This window comes from Hetaerina americana, unplaced genomic scaffold (genome assembly GCF_022747635.1).
Source record: "Hetaerina americana unplaced genomic scaffold, ioHetAmer1.1.p SCAF_4, whole genome shotgun sequence".
NCBI lineage: Eukaryota > Metazoa > Arthropoda > Insecta > Odonata > Calopterygidae > Hetaerina > Hetaerina americana.
The window spans coordinates 33,830,520-33,847,208 of NW_027286985.1; the positions used below are offsets into that span (position 1 = coordinate 33,830,520).

The window sequence follows — 16,689 nt, forward strand, 5'->3', positions numbered from 1 at the left end:
GGAACTTTTTGTTCAAGGTAGTAGATAACACTTAAAAGGAGGACACTCACATTGTAGATTGTTTGAGCTTTCGGCCTTCTTCAAGTAAGACCTTTTAAATGTTATCTATTTTATTTGTGTTATATATATGTATAAATAATAAATAAATAAATATATATATATATATATTTATTTATTTATTTATATTTCACATTTAAGATAGTTTAAGCAAAATATAGCTTAAACTATCTTAAATATGAGTGTCCTTTTAAGAGTTTTCTGTATATATTTTTGTGTTCTGTTGTGCCGTCCAAATTGCTCTCGTTGCTGGTGCTTTTACATGATCGATTTATATATTTATGTGCGTGTGTGGGTGTATATATACATTACATATACATATGTTTGCAAGACCTCGTTCCCAGGATCGCCTCTCCAAGTCCTATAGTCTTTGGGACGACCTGGCATTCTCTGGAATCAATCCTTCCCTTCAATTAACCCTTCTATGGCGGGGGAGGCTTGAGGTGTCTGGAGAGGGGGGGTGCAGGGAGTGAATGGCCCGCTCTTTTACTCTCCTTGCATTCCCTCTCTTACCGTCTGCCCCACACTCTTGAGTTCACTCATCTTCCAACCCCCGCTCTCTCCCTCTCTCTCGACATTCATCCTCAAGCTTTTATATCCTCCCCATTGATCCACGCCTACCGCGGTGGTGGGTATGTGAACCCGTCTTCTCTCCTAGCTAAAGGCCGCGGGTTCAAATTCCGTTTCGTGGCGAGGGTGTTGCTTTCACTCAATCTTGAGTTACTTGGTTGGAATGTTTGGACGATAGTGTTTCGAACCCATTAACCCGAAGTCACTCAGATTTCAGCATCGCTAATCTGTGATAGTGTTAATGAAAATGGGACCCTCGACTTTGTTCTATCATGAACTTTTGAGTAATACGAGAGAGGCGAGTGAAAAGCAGTTTGAACTATTCTAGGTATCGCAATGAAGTCTGCAACCTAGGCGCAGGTCTTCTTCATGGTAGATTTTATGTTTTCATTTTATTTTATGTGTTCGTGCGCTACTTCTTTCGACTATAATTGTATCACACTAATTCATTGATGTTGTACAGGTATTAGTCGCCTTTGGATCTTATCATTACCAACATCATTGGATAGTCAGTGTTATAAGTATTAGTATTAAGCAACAAAAGTATTTATTTACCATCAGTGCTGAATAAAATTCATTCATTAAAAGGTGATGTGGTAAGTACAGGTTGCTTGCTTTTCTGTGTGATATAAAACACTATAAAACACAATTATGTACACTCTGCTTTGTTAGCCTCCGGGTCGAAGGTGGTGTTTTAGTTTTTGGTTCATCTACATCTACAAAATACTCCTTAAGCCAATGCAAGGGCATGTGGCGGGAGGTATTAGGACACCACCCGTGAAACAGAAGGTGCATGAATGGTTTGGTCATTGATAGGGAAAAGTAGTACATTTAGTAATTTTATTGAGATTACCCAGAATCGTGCGAATACATACGTGCGTCAATACTCGTACAGGCGAATGCTTAATGCAATAGCTCTTGAGTCAGTGCAGGCATTGGCGAAAGCGTTTTCTTATTCAGTTTTAATTTCTGCACGCTCTAGTTGCTTTATTCTTCACATATCCCTTTAATTTCAATAAATAATTGAAAATAACTTACCTCATATGTAATCAATCTTAATTTCTAGCTGAGGGTAAAGATCACCTAGTACTATGCTCGACGGCACTTGAAATTCACACTTCAAGTTAGGGGGGCGTTTCCTTTCCCTTTGCCGCCTGTGGTTTCCCATGAAAATTTGGTTCCCGAATAATCATACAGCTTGGGTTAAGATGAGTGTGTGCCTAGAGGTGGTACCGGAAATCAAACCCGGACCCATCGGTTAGTGGTAACCCAGCGATCTGTGACGCCCATCATTAACTTACTACTCCAACAGAAAAAAACACAAATTACGATCAGGGTTTCAAATGAATAATTATCACCTTTAGATCGCCTTTTGTCTCTCGTCTTTCGAAGGTCCCTTATACATATTCTCGTTTTCTTTGACGATGACCCATGTGTCCAATCCTTTGAACGTATATCACTTTTCAAAAAGAAAATTTAGGGAGAAAAATTTGTGGAAGGTACAATTTGTACGTTATACCATTCTTAGGAAACTGAAAAATATTCTCATTACCAAAATAATGTAGTTGCAGTGATAGCGTCGTTCGGTTGAATCCCAGTCTCATTATTTTAATTGATGTCACTCTCTACCTAGTCTTTATCCCTCTAAGTGTACGAGATGAATTTTCGTATAGATTTTCAATGTACCTGGAGACTTTGGCTAAGGTAATCCTTTATTACATTTTCTGAAAAAAAATACGCTTATTCAGTTAACATGAGGTAAAGAACATTCCTGTTGGAGAAAGGATATTCTTTTCTCTGGAAGCTTTTGTGTCCAACTGTCCGGATTCTTGTTTGTTGACTGTTTCTGCAATTCGTATAGGATGCAAGTCGTTGAGGAGGCCTAAACTTGTGTTTACAGATTTTTTCCGGTAATTTGATGGTAGTACTCGGGCCTTTACGCCGTCGAATGGGAAATGGGTAGCGGCCGATAAAGTTGCCCCCGGGGTTGCAGGAAGCGAAGCGTGCTGCGGCAGTAGATGGAGGCAGACCCACGATGCGATAAAAAGGAGGGAGGAAGGCATCTCTATAAATAGGTCGGACAGCATGCAGACCGGCACCCTTAAAACATTCCCTCTCTACTCAAAGGCGGGGTTCGGGGAACAGATGCTTTCACGTCGCTCATGAATGAAACGGCCGCGATCACCCTCGCTTGCTACTGGGTGGATAATACGTACTATATGGGCTTCCGAGTGTTCAGAAAGATGTGATGGTATCTCATGCCATTCTGGTCGATATAACGTTGCTGTTTCGTTTCTTGCAATGCGATTTTGCATACACGACTGATTTTCAATGGCACGAACTCCCCTGCAGTACACAACCAGCATTACTCAAAAACACTGTGCATTAAGGAAGTGGCGTTGTCGGTCTGTCCATAGGTATAATGACGCCATGACCGGAGGATCAGAGGTGATCCGATGTCCCTAAGTAGAGAAGTTCGTTTTGGGTTGGTAGGAGAGGATAGAATTAGAGGAATCGTAATGTCACATGGAATTGGGAAAATTCGATCTTCCTCGTTAAAACTAACATATAGCTTCTATAAAATAAGTTTCGTGCCCCAATCTAAGGCATTAACGATGGTGAAGTGACCCTACGTTTTACAGTAATTCTGAAATCGAAAAATTTGTAAGGAGTTGCATTAGAAGAAATGTTAGGCTAGGGTAGATTATTAGAGAAATTTAACGCGGTAAAGGGGTTTAGGAATGATCGCAAAGAGCATTTAATTACCGGGCACGCCTCTGTGCACCCTCAGCTTCATCCAAGCTGTGTGATTTTTCGGAAACTAGTTCTTGGGGTATCATGGGCGGGAAAGGGTAAGGAACTTACCCCTACCCTGGTATTCTTAATACGCCGTTGTGCTTAGTGCGTGGTGAACTCTTGACTATCTTATCAAACCGACCTTTGGGTTCATAACTTTGATTTTTTTATTTTTTGTTAAATGTATAGAAATGGCAAATGTATTTATTTATCACAATCCGCGGAGCCCGAAGATTTAGATAGGTACATTCAATTAATTAGAGGAAATATAATCAATGGAGTGTGTCCAGATGCCAGATTGTGAATAACGCATTTCTTGTGCATAGTGCGGCGCAAAGCAAGCGATAGTGCAAATAATTTTGTGGATTCGAGGATTTTTGATGGTTAACGAAAAACCGCACGCAACCCCAATGAGGCATTCACAGTCTTTTCAGGGTTGCTTTCGCGATAACGAATTCTAGTCACGGTGATGAAAAACTTGTGCAAAGAAACGAGGGAAAACGTTGGGTGGTGGAAGAGAATTTTACCACTGGGACTCCTCACCCCTTTTCTCTGTTCCGGGGTTGCTTCCAATGCCCAAGGGCCCTTCACAGCCTTCCCATGCCTGTCTTTTCAAACTTTGGCCAAAGGATTTCGCCGGGAAGGACCTTATGTTAGTGGAGAGAAACGGAGGGGTATGGGAAGGTCGAACGGTGAACGTCCGGCGCGGGGGTATAGGGTCAGATTGGGGAAGAGGAAGGGGGGGTGGGAGTCAAAAACCCTGTGAACACCCTGCGGACGGGGAAGAACGGGAATTGGATGGAGAGGCGAGTTTGGGGGGGGGGGGAGGCGTCCGACTCGAATGTGTCTGGCGTTCCGAAGGGAATTTTATGTTGTTTCCTCTGAGGTCATCGGAGAACATATTCTTGAATTTGGTTTATAGTTACAAATTCTTGCGCTCGTTGTTCAAGTAGCCTAATTAGTCTAATGTTGTAAGCGAAGTGAAATGCCGTGCTCTCTAGGAGGTCGGGTTGGCGGTGAATTTTGAAAAATCGGTGAGAGAAGATGGTAGATGATTGGGAAATCGTTGGTTACTCTGAAATGAAAATTTTTGGATGATTAGTCAAAAGATTGTTTCTTCCTACCGCGTGAAATTAGTTCCTTCTATGCCCCCGAAAGTGATGTAGCCGATATGAATAGCGGACAATTTTGGAGACCTCGCTAGTTTTATGTTATTAGTTTCCAGATGAATGGTTACGCTTTTACCTGTGAGAAAAGTGAAGGAACTGAGGAAGCGGAGTGTGATTTAAAGTCGACTCGCTACATTTATTATAAAGTTCAAAACCCAATATCACGAAGTAAGTAAAAACAAAGAAGCAAAGATAAATCCTGATAGTTACCCAGGTTGTCTTTGTAGAGTCATATTGTTTGTTTGAGAATTTTTTTGAAAGTCTTTCTCTTGCGATGAAATGAAGTGCCATTTGTAAACTTAGAGCTACGGTAACAGTCAAGGAATTAGAGGGCTATAGAATAAAGGTTCAACGATTTTCGTGTAAAGCTATGCAGTGATGCTTTTTGCATATAATGTTATACGTTGGTATTCTACGAGCCACCAAGTAGACATATGGCAGTTTGTGTGAGCCTGCCGTTAGTGCTCTAGTTGTCGAATTTGTGATTATACTTTACGAGGGGTTCGTAAAAGGAAGACTGTATGGCTCACTTTTCATATCTCGTATATTATTATTTTTTTTTACTTTATTTCGACTCTGACATCTCAGGGTTTAAAATATTCACAAATGTCAATATCTGACTTCGGGCGTGCATTTTTCTCTAGTATTATTATCTTTTTTATTTAACCCGAAGGTCTAACATGGCTCTATTTATCTTGTGGTCTCGTTTATTGTAATGGTTTCAGCCAGGCTGCCTGGCACAAGGTCAAGTCTCTCTTTACCTTTTTATCTTCACATTGAAAGGTCGAATCTTAATTTTGACTACCCTCTATTGGTTGCATTACTCCTGTAAGGATTTTGACAAATTTGACGAATATTATTTCCAATCGCATAGCCAATTAAATTCCTGAATTGATGCAATTTGACGATTTCACACGTTTCAAAATCAACTTTTTGTTTTACAATCGGTATCGTTGGTTTGGCATTCGGCTCGATAGGTTTCTCTATGACTTGGGATATTATTATGATTTTTTGTACATCATATTTATGGGTGAATCCTAAACCCTGCCCCTGAAAGAGACCATTAAGATATTCGGGTGAAATTGTGAGGTACTTGAGTGACATAAACCAAGGATCAGTTCCATGTCAAATGTACAGCTGACGGAAAAGTATGAGTATTAGCGCGTCTGCGTTCCCAGTACCCCTTGCGTTCTACGGAACCCCGCGTGGTCACCGTTTCTTTTACCGCGGAAGGCTCCCGTAAGCCGTTGGCCTTGGTAGAAATTAAATGGCGCGTGTAATCGGTTACCGTGCGCTCTGCAAGTTTTCGCGTCCCTCCGGAATCGGAAAATCGCAAATGGCTCGTGTTTTGGGAAAGAGGAGTCTCTGCGAGCGGAAGCGGACAGCGGACGTAATAAGTATCCGCCCAAGCAAGTGGTTTCATGCGTCACCGCCCTCAAACGGTCGGGGAGTCGTTTTGTCTCCTTCCGATTCTGATAATCTGACGTTAATATCTCGTGCTAGGGACGACAGGATGCAAGGGCGTGGCCAGATACGCGTGTATTCACAATTGAGAAACTGGTATTTGCCAAACTTAACGGTAGAGTTCCAGTTCTGAATGGCCTGTCTTGGTATGGTGGAGGTTTGCCGTATAAATGGTTGTGGTTCATATTTGCTCTCTTCTTTTTGTATGAAAAACATATATTTTACTGGGTGAAATTTCCGCTTATTTCGAACTATGTTTTCGGCCAGCATGCGTATAAATTTGCACGTTATTTTGAGGTTTTTTTAGTGGATGTTTTTTCCCTACTTCTCCCTCATCTTCCCTTATCCCTTACCCATCCCACCTGGTGCTTGCAACCCCCCTGCGCACCTTTTTGGTGGATTGCGGCCTATTTATGTATATGTGAAAATTTGAAGAAGTCATACCATACGCCTGTATGTAGATTCCATTCTCAAAAACGTTGCATGCATTTAACATCCCTTAAAAATCAAAACTAATTCCAGAAGTGATCAATTACAGATGAAAACCCCCACCTGATCGTGAAAATCTCAGGTAGAAAAATGCTAAGCATTAGAAAATCAAGTGCGGAAGCCTTAGTACCCTTTCAAGCTCAGGTCCCCCAGAATGTATCAGCAGGTCGGAAAATGACCATTCAGAATTGGAGTAATTGCCCAAAAGATTCGTTTTTCGCTCGTGAAGCGGTGAACACGGCACAGGACATACTAAAATGCTAAAAAATATCTCCATCGTTCATATTATTCAAATAATTATTGCAAGTTAATCAAGCAGTACTTTTTCTCCATTTTCATTCATAGTTGCTGCTATAAAACTACCGCCATGCGTAAGCCTTGTAGTCAGTCTAGGCCATTGTGTTATAACTACAGATCTGAGAAAAACACAGGAAGATTAGTTTTCTTTACCAAATCGCAGAAATAAAGGCAAAAAGGTTAAATTTTCACAGCCTATGAAAAATGTGGTGTAGAAATACTTGTATCATTTTTTATTTATGTCTCGTAAGACAACTATTCATCTTCGTTGAGCATCGTATATGATATTGTGTCTAGAAGCAGAGTTGTCCATCGTACTCTTAATTCTAATTGAACATTTCAGGAAAGTTTATGATTTAAAAAAATGGAATTGTAACTGATAAAAAGACGTTTGGAAATAAAAATGAGGGGTGATCTTTAGTAAATGAATTAGAATAAACTGCGAGGATTATAAGCATTCATTGAAGTGCTGATTATCGAAGGGGCATAATTAATGGAACTATTATTAATAAGTGGCCATTCACTTGAGGGGCCCGGGTTCCACTCCCGGGCAAGGCACTCTGGGCACCTACAGCTCCACCCAAGCTATGTGATTTTTCGGGCACGAGATCTTCCTGGGAAACCACAGGGAAAGGAACTGACCCCTCTATCCTGATGTGTGAATTTCACGCGCCGTATAGACCTTAGTACTGGGTGAACTATACCATCACCTAGCAAAGCAACCTTTCGGTTGATTACTGTGTTTATGGTTTTTTTATTATTATTGATGAATAGCTAACATATATCAGATATTGTATATTGTTAGAGTAATATGGTGGAAGTGGTTGCAGAATAATTGTTTCACTGTTATTTATTTGAGCATTCAATCACTTGGTAAAAATATATTCTAGGAGTAGTACTAGTTATAAAGGCATTGATGGAAAAATCATCAGAGTTTACAATAAGTAATACATTAATTGCACTGCGGACATAGTCTTCGATTGAAGATAACTTCGATTGAACAATGAGAAAGCGTTGACCTCAGTAAAAACAAACGAACGAGTAAATAATCCAATTCTACTTAAGACACAGTTCGTCTTCCAAGGTCTAAGATGGTCTTTTTGATGCAATTGGGTTTGCACGAATCACTTACTCTCACTGTCTTTGAGGGTAAATGAGATACGTCACGGAAATAGACATGTCCGTTGATTCCCAGAATCGGTGATGTCGAATATTGTTGGTTGTGGAATACAGTGAATCATACTTAGTCGAACGTCAATGGATATTGATGTCTAAGCATTATTTTCGCTGTTGCTGATGTCGACTTCGCTACGCAACATTTCTCGCACTTCTCCGAGTTTGTCAAAGGTCGACATATTGTCTGTCGGTATGCAGCTCCATCATTTGTATCGATTACCATCGCTAAGAATTTTATCAAATCGAATATCAAACTCTCTATTCTTGGAAATCGAATATTTTCTAGTTGGCACGTTTTTTTAAACTATCATCAACATTTTCAGTATTAGCAACCCCGAAATCATCGCGAATAAAATAAATTATCAACTATGAAATTACTCAAGCATTAATGATTTGCAAAATACTTGGAGCAAGCAATTAAGTTGACTATTTTCCAATGCGACCCGAACTATTTAGTCGGAATAATCGAAATCAGTCGGACGGTGGCTACTCCATTCGAGAATCCAACTCGGTTTCCATCGAGATTGTTTGTGTTAAACGTAAAATTCGACCGCACGACTCGTGATCAAATCATCTCCTGGGTGTGATCGCCACTAAATCCAATAGCGTCGCGCCAATATACATGTTGTATCCCTTATCTATGCTGTTTATCGTTCTCGATATTTACGTCTTTTAATCCTCCCGTTCACTGGACTACCGTAATGCTTCGGCATAATCGATCGGAGGAGTTAACTTGGTACATTCAGTCATCCGCCTCCCAATGAGCCGAGCGTTGCGCCTAAATAGGGATTACGAATGCGGCGTGCATCCAGGGAGGGAGGTGAAGAGGACCTTGTACAAGGACAGCGGTGCTGGGGACAGTGACCATTGTTGTGTCGGTCCCCTTTGTCGGGTCGCGTTCGTCGAACCCTTTTGAGTATCTTATAAATAAATGTCCTTCTGCCTTGTATCTCCCTCCCCCCCTCATATCCCTTCCATCCTGCCTTGGGCGGGGAAGGGTTAGAAGTCGCCAGAATGGCGGGTGTTGACGTCACTTCCGCAGCCGGGTGATTGGGGATGAGGGTTTGGGGGGGGTCCCTGGGGTTGGTTTGTGTTTCCAATGGTGTGGGGGAGGATGTGAGGTGGCAGTCTTGCGGTTGTGGGGAGAGAGAGAGAGAGAGAGGTGTGTGTGACGAGGCGGAGGTCATTTGCGATTCCGGTCTCTTCTCTTTCCTTTCTCTGACTGCTTAGAATATTCGCTTCCTCCTCCTAAGGCCTGCGTGGCCGAGAGATGGGTGATTTTCGAGACAGTTGAACGTAAATAACATGCTGTTGTGGCAAATGAGTAACTTACGCGTATAAGGAACCGGCCGGGTGAAAATTTACTTTTTATCCAAATTGAAAAGTCACTTCTATTGGGTTTCTAATTGTTGTATGTAGGCAGTGGCAATTCTTAAGGGAACATAGTAACCAGGTGGTTAGACCGGCTGCTGACCAGAGGAGCCGGGTTCGATTCCCGGTAACTTTGTACACCCCCAGCCATACCCAGGCAGTGTGATACGTGGGGCACCAAAATTCCTTTTACCACAGTTGACCCAGGGAAAGGAATTGACGCCTTGCCTTGGGTTAGGTTCGTTCTAGTGATATCTATCCTCGCCTATCAAACTGACCTTTGAGTTGGTTACTGGTTTTTTCTTGGTAGACTGTGTGAAAGAAACCCCTATAATAAAAAATCTACTCGTAGTCAGGCCTATTTTCGGCTTCGGATTGCAGCAAGTCATTAATTCAACGATTTCCTACTCTACATACATATCATGAAAAATCTATTAACATCAATGTCCCAATGGCATAGGAAGTAGGCAAAGGTAGCAGTGAGAAATCGTTAATTGCGGCTGCGTTGGTTTTCATTCAGTGCTACACTTAACTCTGAGAAACTTTCGTTGGAATTATCTGATTGGCAAAACTTGGTATTCGTTTTCTATGGAGTAATTTCATATCACCTCCATTATTTGTTATAAGACATTGGGTTTCAATATTCCTTTAAAAATATTTGTAACACTTCATTGAGGAGTTATAACAAATATGGGTTGTTGCCAACTTACGAAGGTTCTAGAATGGCAAATTGACTCCTGATTTCCTGTAATCTTGTTAAGCTCGTAGTTTTTCATCGTTTTCGTGAAACAGGAATATTGGCGACATTTCAGATAATTCAGATGGTTCTTCGCTTTTTACTTTGACCATGCTTCATTTTTTTGAAAAAACTGAAGGGGTATTCTACGAAACATAATTTAAGTAAGAAGTGCGTTAGCGTGTGTAAAAAGTATGTAATAAATCCTACAACAGCATGTATCCATATTAATTATGAATAAATAGACAGCATTGCTTTGTCTCTTAAATTTCACGGATTTTGATATTATTTCGCACAGGTGACCTAATCATAGAAGAAGCTTTAAGTCTCTTATCTATACTCGCGTATCCGATAAGGGATTTGAAGTCGTGTTGTTTCGGGTCATTCATTTGGCGCGCAGTCCACCGGGGGTTGTAGTACCAGTGTGTGTGCATGCATAACTGAATTGCGCCAAAGTCCTTTCGAACTTTATTTTTTCTTTTATTCCGCAGTCTTGTCTATCGGAAAGTTACGTTTGGTAGAATTGTTCTTGTCATTGATCACTAGTTAATTCTGCTCTCGAAATTCTACGTTTCCCCAGTGTTTTATGTCGATTGTCATCCTCCCTTTGCCAGCGACTGGATTCGGATCGCCGACACTTGGAAAGGCTGGGATTGAGAATTCCTCAAATTAGGGTAATCCTTGGAAGTTTGGTCCGACTCGTCCGCTTTGCCTTCATGACGCGCAGGGTGATGTGTAGTTCTGGAACAATTTGGCCATTCCTCCTCACTCGTCCCCCTTTATTCCCGGTCCGATCCCCCGAAACTTCTCCCCAAGCCCGCGGATGCATGCTGGGATGCCTCTTCGCCGCAGCTTCCTTCACCCGATTCATCTCCTCTCCGTATGTTGGAGCCTGGAAGTTGACTATGTAATCATAAGTTTCCTAGAGGAGACTATTTCTGCATTACATGGGTTACTAACGGGTTCCTTTGCTCGGAGAATTATGTATGGGAGAAGTAGTTTATGGTGTGTAATGGGTTATTGTGATCTGTGAGAAATAAGGTGGTTGGTTTCGGAGATTTTGTGTTGTGAAATGTTGTTTTGAAAAATGTTGGAAAATCCCATTCGGCGATGGTCGGTCTTTCCGTTTCCGTTCTGTGGCTCAGCATACCAGTTGTGAAATTTCGAAACTGGAATTTCATCGGTCAAAATAATCCCTTTAAAAATATGATAATACAGGGTACGGCAACATAGCTTTCTTTTTTCATAGGCAAAACGCCTTCAAAAAAGGGAGTTACGTTGCCGCACCCTGTTTATCCCCTTTTCTGTGAATTTAATTTAAATAAATCTTGGTCATTAAAAGATAGACCTCTTGCGATATAGGAGCGATAATACCGGTACAAGTTACGACACGCACCTCAACCAATGACCTATTTTTGGCCATTCGCAACAATTTTAGAAGTTTGTTAGACTTCATTTGGAAGAAATATTTCTTCTTGTATATTGCTTAGCCTTTTTTTTTATTAGGTAATCTACCGGTTAAGGTAGGTTTTTGGATGGAAATAATTACTAATTAAATAATTTGTGACCCCTAGCAAAACACAACATCCTACTCTACATCAGGTCCCTCTTGAGCTCTGAGTACTTTCTTCCTCCCTTCATCCCGTCCAACATCCCTATCCTGTTCCTTCCCTTTCCTCGTTTGCCTAACATTCTCCCCTCAATTACATGCTTAGCCTCACGAAGTTATATTTTGACTTTCAAGTTTCTAAGTGTATAGTTTTGAAAAGTAAACCTTCGCGATATTTTCCTTTTGTTTTATTTCGCTTGCATTTGGGTATATTTCACGTCCAGTGGATTTTTCTGGCCTTTTCATCTAAGTATATGAGAAAATATCTTTGCTCGCGGGATATATGTCTCCATGTGGAACCCTTGATCAGATTGTAAAAAGTTGATAGTTTCCTTGGAAGGGAGATGAAAATGTGTGAAGCTTGTTCGTCTTGAGAAGAGGCTTTCGAAATATTTGAACTTGCCTGAGATTGACCTTAAGTCATACAGGTTTAATTGCTGATTCGGGAGTCGTGAGTCATAAGAGCAAACCTGAACAAAACCTTAAGAATGAATGCGTTACCTTATAAATAAAAATTGGGTTAGCGTAAACTTGCGCTGATTTAAAACGTGAATTCTTTAACCTCTCTTTGCCATAAAACGGGTTTCTCTAAGTAGTATATCTATCTGCAGCCTGCATAGTGTTAATAGTCATCTGTTTTTTTCTAAAAAATGCTATTGAGACAATAAAATTTAGATTTTACAAGGACACCATCCAACGAAAAATCAAGGCACTTTCATCAAGCCTTTTTATCGTTAGATTTTCGTTAATTCCTCGTGAATTAGATCAGGGGTTACATTTTCATAGTTCATGGAATGTTAAGTGTATCCACAAGACCCGAAAATGAATGAAACAATGGAATCATCTTCTAACTTATTGAACTTCGAAACTGGTGTCAATTTGGAATCGATCATCATAATTCAATTGAGTCTGGATTAAAAATGTCAAGTGACTTTGCTGGTAAATTTATCACTGCCGCCAAGGAAATGCCAATTTTACTATAAAGAGTTTTCCTCTGGCCTCTTTAGCGATATACGATGGGCCGGTGGGAAACGGTGAGCCTCGCTCATAATCTTTCCTGTTATCCATCGAACCAATCTACCTCGTCATACTAAATATGGAAAAAATATCAGGGATATATAGCTGATAATTTGTTTGAAAATTCGTTGCATTATTGCGGAGTTAATTCCAGTAATGCTGGTAGATACCGTCGCCTGATGTATGACCCGACCCTAAATTGCTTAATCTATTGCTACTGGACAAGAATACTAATGCCTGAATTTATTTTTATCCAGTCAAAGATATTTTGCCCTTTTATTGCGGTTTAAAGATATTTTGCCCTTTTATTGCGTCAAACCTTTTTTAATTAGTTTAACAACGCTTACTGTAAAACATGCTGTTAAGAGCATCTATTATGTATGCCAAGAGAAATATATGTAAACCGTTGTGGAAGTCGCCCATTTTCACTTATGGATGGTTGGATACCTTAGCAAATAATCTCCTGACAAATGAATCCAGTTCTCGTAGGAATGGTGTTAGATTTATCCACGTCGCTTTCCCAATATTCTTATTTTGGCTCTTCGACCGAATTTGATTAATTGAACTCAATGCTCTATCATCCTCTTCCAGTCCCTGCTATATTAATTCTTTCATAATTACTTATTCTTAATGGTATAATTTGCTATTGAGGAGTGTGCTGACGGATGTCTTATTGGTTGTCTATCCTCTTCATTTTGAGAATAATGTCCGTGTAGATGTTTATTATCAATTTTTAATCTAATGCCTGTTTTTCGTCGTCTTTTAGATTAATTTAATTGGGTCATTGCCGTCTGGGATCGTTTATGTGAGTACGAAAAGACTGGTTAATTATGAGCTGCCGCGTTTTTTCATCCAGCTTCGGGGAAAAAGTTGAATATGAATTGCCATTTTACCGTTTTGTTTCTCAGGTATTACTTGATTTGGTGACTCTAGTAAGCTACCATGGTTTTTGACGTATAAATGTCACATTGATTGATGCATTATGGTCTCGATTTTGCTGCTTTCGGCGATCCGACCTAGCTTTCTTTTCAGTCGCATAACCCGGGTTCGAACTGCGTGATTTTTCAGTTGATTCCTCTACATTGTCAGGACTCACGCTTCATAAAGAGCGCATTTTTTTCTCATTCCTATCTCCGCCCCGTTTTAAATTTAAAAAAAATCGTGCGTTTTTATTTTCACAGCATTCAATCATTAATAGATGGACTCTGTGTTATCAAAATTTATTTCAGTATTCCCTCTCCAGAGATCAGCGTTCTTGATATTCCTAAAAGTCCTCGAGCTAGTGTTGCTTATATTTTTCTTTCAAAGTAAAGGAAAACGTTTTTGAGATTTGGTAGAAAACTGGAAATCGAGACGATGTCTACATGTTAATTGGTCAGGTAGTAAGTTAATTTAATGTGCTTATTCTGTTGAATAAATATTTTATTGACAGTCCTGTCTGTATTTATAAATTTGTGTATAGTTATTTATGACTTTGTGTGTATGAATACACAATTACAATTTAGTGTTCGTGCATGATAATTATTGTAAAACTCATTGCATCACTAATTTGACTTCTTTAATTAAACTCCCCGTCTCATTTCATTTAATGCCAAATTATAGGGATTTTTTTCCAAAGATTTAGACAAATCCTATACCAATTCAACAGTTCTACGACTAATTTGTCCTTGCCAATAATCCTAACCGTTATGTAAAACTTGTTTATCGTTGTGGTATTTCCTTGTACCTATTCAAGAGCTTCACTTTCCCTACCCATATTAGACTTTGCCGAGTTATTTTCCCCTTCACTGAAGAAGGACCTACTCACTCGAGTGTTCTCGCAGTCTCTAACCCCTCCTTCTCCTTTTTCTCTTCGCAGGCTTCCATGGATTTGCCGCCGGACAAAGCCAAGTTGCTCAAGCAGTATGACGACGAAAAGAAGTGGGACATTATCTGTGATCAGGTAAGAGAGTGTTTTCCATTGCTTCTCGTTTCCAAGTTGGGTATTGCTGTTGCAGCAAGCTTAGAGGGGGGGAGATAGAGACGTGTGGGGGGGGGGGTCGTCATCCGGAATCAGAAAAGAAAAAAGGAGGACGCCTCAATTTATTAATTCCTGCACTGTCTCGGCGAATGCGAGCTTCAGAGATCTCAGAGATGAAAAGTGTCCTTATTTGCGCTTAAAGTGCCTTAATCGCGGCCGTGCATCGCACTCTCAGCGGTTAAGCACGGTGCATTAGTCTTCTCTGTCGTTACTCGGGTAACTGCCGAGATCTCGTAGAAATACTGACATGATTACCTTTGAATCACCTAAAATGTAGCTATCTCAACGGTTCAAAGGAGAATGCAGCGAAAGGTTGGATTTTGTCGGAACCACGTGACTTATCGTACAACCTGTGGGGGGAAGGGGGGGTTGTCATAACCACCGTTTCTCCATCGTTTTGTAATTTTTTCCTCACGCCCTCAATTTTATGATAGGAATAAGTGGCAGGGAAAAATGAACTAATTGTATCGTCACTATTGAGTGAACCAGTGAAACTTCACACACTGGTACCTGAAATGCGATGGTACCAAAGCAGCGGAAGAATCGAAGCGAAAGAAGATTTTTGTACTGGATATCCAAATACATGACCTACTGGTGGATGCTCAACTTTTTATGTTGTAAATCGAAAATATGGCCTTCATTAAGGGGAAATTTCTTGAAAATTCGTAAATCGACGATTTATCTCCGCGGAATTCCTTTGTGAGATGGCGCCATATTTTTTTTTCTTTGCCAATTTTTTACCATTTGTCTCTCGGTATGCACATAGAAAAATTCTGCTGAGGGGTCATCAAGCCATTTTCAACCCTGAGTATTGAGATAGGGTAGAAAGAATGATGGCTTGGATTGGTTTCGCTGTTAAACAGAAAGCGCGCTTGATTCCCCGAAGTTTTTCTGAATCGAGATTTCGGCGCACACTCCTCTTGAAATGCATGTGCGCCCCTCTCTATCTCCCTCTCATCCTGTCTCGTGTTTATTTTTTTCTTCGTCTAGTCGGGCCACTTCTTTTTTTCCTCGTGAATCATCGCCGTGGCAAAGTCTGATTTATCGTATCGTCCAAACGGCCACCTCCTTCCTCCTCCTACATCCTCCCCATCCTCCTTCCGCTGATTCCCATGTCTTCCCTCCCCTCCCCGTCAAATCCTCCGTCCTGTCTCTTTTCTCTTAGGCCTCCTCTCTCTTCGGAGCCGAACCCTTTGGCCTTCTGAGTCTACAGTACAGGCCCTCTCCCCTCATCTTTCTCCCTCCCTCTCTCCTTCTTTTAGTGCATCCACGTCCCAGCTATTTGATGATGCATTAGTCACCCCTTTAAGGAGTCGTTTCTCACCACCCCAGGCACCCACCCACGCGCCTGCCCATCCACCCACCTCCACCTACGTACCGCCGTGTTGCACACATCTCCACACTTCTCGCTCCTCTGGATTCACACTTCTCCTTCCATAGCCTTCGCGCTACTCACTCGGTTAACTATTCCTGCATTTCGTTCCTCCGAAGACCCAATGGCGTCATCGGATTAAATGCAACCGCGCGGTCGCTTTTGTAGCTGGATTCGAATGCTTGAACTACTGCGAACGCCCTGAGAAATACACGTCATAAAATGATTTGGCAGTTTACCGAGAAGAAGTCGTACGTGAATCCCATCAAGAGCTTTTAGGTTTTATGTTATTTCGTTCGACTTCAGATTTGTATATGTATTATTTTCAATGTGTTGGGGGCTATTGCACACGTTATATTCCATGTGTTTGTAAATCCACGTAGATTTGATTAGGGACGTGATCTCAAATGTTGGAAGGTTGTAATTGTAGAAACTTTAGTGCATTAGCCAATGGTAAGTAGGAGACTCTCGGAAAAAATTCGCCAACATCACAGACTACCAGTTACATTTTAGCTATGTGAAATTGAACTAGGTCATTGCTTTATT

At 40.9% G+C, this 16,689-nt stretch overlaps 1 protein-coding gene across 1 annotated transcript in view; it reads left to right on the top strand.

Annotated features, from left to right (window-relative positions):
• Frl (formin-like protein) overlaps nt 1-16,689 on the top strand; it is a 489,166-nt gene that overhangs the window by 296,659 nt on the left and 175,818 nt on the right. Inside the window, exon 2 of the mRNA XM_071590308.1 lies at nt 14,610-14,693. Within this exon, the coding sequence (XP_071446409.1) occupies nt 14,610-14,693 (84 nt within the window). The remainder of the gene's footprint in view (nt 1-14,609; nt 14,694-16,689) is intronic.